The 4,995-nt window shown below is 29.9% G+C and overlaps 1 protein-coding gene across 1 annotated transcript in view; it reads left to right on the top strand.

Moving 5' to 3' along the window:
• The window catches only part of LOC111621818 (30S ribosomal protein S11-like), a 75,953-nt gene that overhangs the window by 28,633 nt on the left and 42,325 nt on the right, over nucleotides 1-4,995 (top strand). The window contains exon 2 of the mRNA XM_023364070.1: nucleotides 2,753-2,880. Within this exon, the coding sequence (XP_023219838.1) occupies nucleotides 2,753-2,880 (128 nt within the window). The remainder of the gene's footprint in view (nucleotides 1-2,752; nucleotides 2,881-4,995) is intronic.

The following is a 4,995-nucleotide window of genomic DNA, read 5'->3' as shown; positions in this document are numbered from 1 at the left end:
AAAAAAATAATTTTTAACGATACAATAGTCTTCGTTAGGCTTAACATCGACGAAAATTCAACGCGAAGCGACACGCAACGGAGAGAAATTTCAACATGGGATAAATTAATATATTTTTTCGTACATGATTCGTTATCCGAAAAATAAGTTATCCGAACCACCCCAGTCCCCAATTGATTCGGATAAACGACGCTCTACTGTATATCAATTTCCTATTTTAAGGAAGTATGCAGCAAAAATTCGATCGTTATTTTCTACAACTTACGTATGTGAACAGTTCTTTCCGCAATGAAGTTAGTAAAAAATAAAACAAGCTATTGTTTAACAGACTCTTATCAAAACTGATGTAAAACTTAATATGTTAATTTATAATCATATAGCCTATGAATAAATAAATGTGATTAGCCTTGTTTTTTTCTTTTTTTTATGCGACCCGCGTCAGTTCAAAAGTTTTAAATGTTGCCCGTCCTTACATAGAAAAGGTTGCCTGTCCCTGATTTACAGTATTTTATAAAACTAATTTTTACCCCCAAAATTAAGTCTTTTGCTATTACTAATATAAAAGCCATTCCTGTGTGTGTGTGCGCGTGCGTGCGTGCGTGCGTGTGTGAGTGCGAATGTGAATTCCTTACAACTGCTGCAATTTTGTTCAATCCAGATGAAATTTTGGTTATATTCTGACGGAAAGTATAGGCTACTTATTTTGTGGAAATATTAGCTATAGAATAAACGTTTTATCGATTCGGGATCGATGATCGCACTTATGTTGCAGTGACGTCAGTAGCCACGTGACGTTCATAGTTGACGAGGAATTTCCCTTAAGCTGCATTTTTAAATTAAATATTTGGCAAATGGCGTATTTTAAACTTCTTTAAATTAAAATTAAAAATGATAGTCGCAACGTGTCGCTTTTATAATACATTAAAAATAAAAATAAAAAAAATCTTACCGCATGAAGAGGAAAATTTCCCTTAAGTTGCATTTTTAATTAAATAGTAAACCTCCACTAATTCAGACGCTGCCAACTCAGACTTTGCATATTTTGGACAAATTTTTTTGTTTTTGAAAAATTGTGTAGTAATTTAAAAATTCTTGACAATAAAAACAATTACGAATAACAAATAAGTATAATTATAATTTTGTTATAAGTACTCATTATTTACAGGTTTTTATTTAAAAATATATTTCTAATTAAAGTGTTTGATATTTTGAAGTATTTGTGATAACTTGCATTATATTACCTTATTCAGTAAGTTAGTAAAGACTGAACTGCTGTATTATGACTATATTATACTGTCATAAAATTTTTTGAGTTCATTTCTTATAAAAATAAAATCAACAGTATAGTCTACTAAAGCTCAACAAATATTCTGTACAGCTGACTGTAATAAATCACTATACTGTGTATAAACCTGTTTGTTTTCTACATCATTGGAGACTATCTCAGACTATTACAGCCGATTGCAGAGACAGAGTTCACATTAAATGATGTTTATCAACAGAACAGCCTATAGACGTTGGCTGGCTGAACCGCGTTTTAAAATGCATTGCAAAGACGACGATCATCTATTTCTGACTGTTCTCTAAACGAACTTTGGCAAAGTATTGGCTCTTACTTACTTCGCTATTACTCCCCTGTTTTAGGAGTTGTTCGGCCAATTGGGTTATTTGTTTGTGTTGCTAGCTATATTCCGAAAGCTTGCAGAAATAAAATCTTAAGGCCGTCAAAACCATTGTTTGGCAATTAATGACAGTCCTTTTCCATTTTGATATTTAATTTCGTCACCAATATTGTTTAAAATATGAACAAATCCATATTTAGAAAATTTATACTGAATTAGAAATTCGTCTTCAGAATAGATTTTTAAGGATTTATTTTGACATCTTATTACTGTCAAAATGAATAATTTTAAATATTTTATTATTAATATTACATTTTTTTTAATATCTATAAACAGATTTCTGTAATTATTAAAATTGTTTCGTTTGTTTAACAGTACAATGACTCTGAAATGCATTAATGTTTTATAACCGACACGATACTCAAATTGTAAATAAATGCATCTGATTTAAATTAATTGAAGTTTTAAGTCTTCACCCATTTGAATATCGAAATTGGAACATTAAAATATTTAATTTTATTGTTTTTGCTCCAAGCAATTAATTAATTAATGAATAATTTTGTCAATGCGTACCGTTTACAACATCAAATGAATGATATCTGTTTTTATCTAAACTTTTCCACCAACAAAGCTACCACTCGAATTGAAAAGCCCTGTAAACCTGCTGTCAAGCGAGTCTAGAAAATAGGTCAAGTAACTTGTTTCTAATTGCTGTCTACATTGTGGCAAGTCTCTGCAATGAAAATTTTTTTATCTGTAAACTGCCGTCGGTCTCTAAACGTCTCTACAATTGGCTGTTAAAGTTTGACAACCTTCACTCCTAAGGGTACATTTGTCCACATATGTCCATCTGTAACTTGAGTGTGGCACACCTACACCTACACACAAGATTTGTATACATAATTTTTTCATTAAAATTATTTTTTGATTATATTGTGATTAAATTTTGTGAGAGATTAACATCTAGGATAAAATTATTTGAAGTAAAGCAGAGAATAGTCTATAGTAATTTTAATTTTTTTATATTATATTTCAAACATTCCTATTGTCAATTAATTTATTTTATAGCTTTTTAGTATAATCCAAACAAAAATTTTCTAATAAATTATTATATAAAAAATTTTTTACAGGAAAAGTTTTTTTCCAGATGAAAATACTCCAAATCTAATTTTTGGTGATACATTATATTCAGAACTTCCTATTGTCCACATTCAAGTAACAAAAAATAATACCATCATGACATTATCAGATTATAAAGGTGCGAAGAAATTTAATTCAAATATAATAATTTGAATCAAATTTATTGATTTTTTTTTTATTCTAAACCTTTTAAAAAATTTTTCATTACTATTATTTTTAATTTATAATGAAGTAACTTTAAGAAACTAAAAGAATATAAAATATTTATTTATTCTCTTTCTGTATTGACTTAAAATAATTAAAAATGTTATTAATAATAATATGAATTATATAATTAATGAGATTTATTACATATTTAATTAACATATTCATTCTGATGTGATCTGTTTAGTGGATCATACAATGGCTACTTTATTATGTATACTGTCCACTAGATGTGACCATTGTAAGCAGATTTTTTTATATTGACAGGCTGACATTGAAAGTAGCTTCACTATTTATTAATATTTACATATGATGATTGAGCATTTTTATGATTAGTATTAATGCTTTTAAAATAATTTGATATAAATACATTTTTATATTAATTGTGATTACAATATTAATAAATTATTATTATTAAGCCACACTTTTTACAATTGGAATTAAGTAAATAAATGCATTAGTGTTCTAATTACACATTTAAAGAACATGTAAATGTTTCTTAGTATATTAATAGAATAATTACAACCTAAGATCATGTTAATATCAAAATTTTTATCAGACATTCTTGTTTTTAGAAGTGACAAATTTATAAAGATTAAATACTGTGACATTCTAAATATTTTAATGTATCACATAATAATCTACAATTATTCAAACACAATTGAATTAGTAAAGATTTCATTTTAAAATACAGTCGACCCCCCTGTAACGTGGGTTCCTATAACGTAGCGAAAAAATTGCGGCAGTATTTGTATAAAGGGTCTCGTAAAATGTTGTAGCCGACTCGTGTTACGACAAGATTGGTCGAATCTGGACCAATAGTGGATGAGCAGCCGAACTACTTTCTGCTGTACAGCGCCACGCTATGGAAAGTTAAAGCGGGTAAATTGAGTTTGCTATCGTCTGTACAGTATTATATATAAATTACCTATAAATTAGGTACTATATATAATCATATATTAACTTAATTTATTGCAACTTTATTATAATTATATATATACTTTCTGCCGTCCAGCGCCACGCTACAGAGAGTTTAGGCGAGTAAGTTGAGTTTACTATTGTCTGTACAGTATGTAAATTAGGTACCATAAGTCTAATTCAGTACTATAATTTTATACATTTCTTGTGAAAGAAACATTTCTTATTCAACGGCCATAAAAATTATTTATATTAATGATGTCTCCAAAGTTCAACGACGTTTTCGCAGAAAAATAACTTATCAGAAATCGCGGCTGCCATTTGGTGCGCTGCTCCGCGACAAAAACAAGCGTAAGCAACGGCATAGTCAAACGGTGCACACTTGGTAAGTAATCCTACAATTTTTTGTTTATAGCANCACAACAGACCAGACATCACACTCATTGACAAACACAATAAAATCACATACATTATAGACATATCCATTCCAAACACTCACAACGTACAAAACACATGAAGTGAAAAAATCAGCAAGTACACGGAACTTGCACAGGAAATAAGGCATCTGTGGAGGATGGATGGATAGGGGTGCTTATTGAACTTGTCGTTCTCTCCTCTACAGGTATCATACCACAAACGCTACATAAAAGCCTGGGAACATTAAAATTGAATAGAAACACATACATCACACTACAGAAGGCCTCTATATTGAATACATGTCATATTGTTAGGAAATTCCTGAATACATACACACAATGACACGCTTATTTAATTTTTGTCCTTTTTTTTTTTTTTTTTGAAGTTACTATGCCTTGACTCTGGTCTGGCATAGTACACAGCCATCGGTGTCCACCTAGTGTAACTCACAAAACTCAACATAATTGAGTTTTGTGGTTTATGGCATTACGAAATTCTATTAATAGTATCATATCATACGTTATTGAGAGGAATAACATTTTGGTGTGCCGTGTTGAGTCATGTCTAGTCATAGGTGTGCCGCGAGTAGAAAAAGGTTGCGGAACACTGGTCTCTATTGCTAGCAGAAAAAGTATGATGTACAGGGTCAAGACACTACTAATTTGAGGTGACAAGCATATATTTTAAATTAAAT

The sequence above is a fragment of the Centruroides sculpturatus genome, unplaced genomic scaffold, assembly GCF_000671375.1.
Source record: "Centruroides sculpturatus isolate CEXI.00-Female unplaced genomic scaffold, Cexi_2.0 scaffold169, whole genome shotgun sequence".
In the NCBI taxonomy this organism is placed as follows: domain Eukaryota; kingdom Metazoa; phylum Arthropoda; class Arachnida; order Scorpiones; family Buthidae; genus Centruroides; species Centruroides sculpturatus.
Note: the sequence above shows the minus strand (reverse complement) of the source record. Positions and strands in the feature narration are given on the sequence as shown.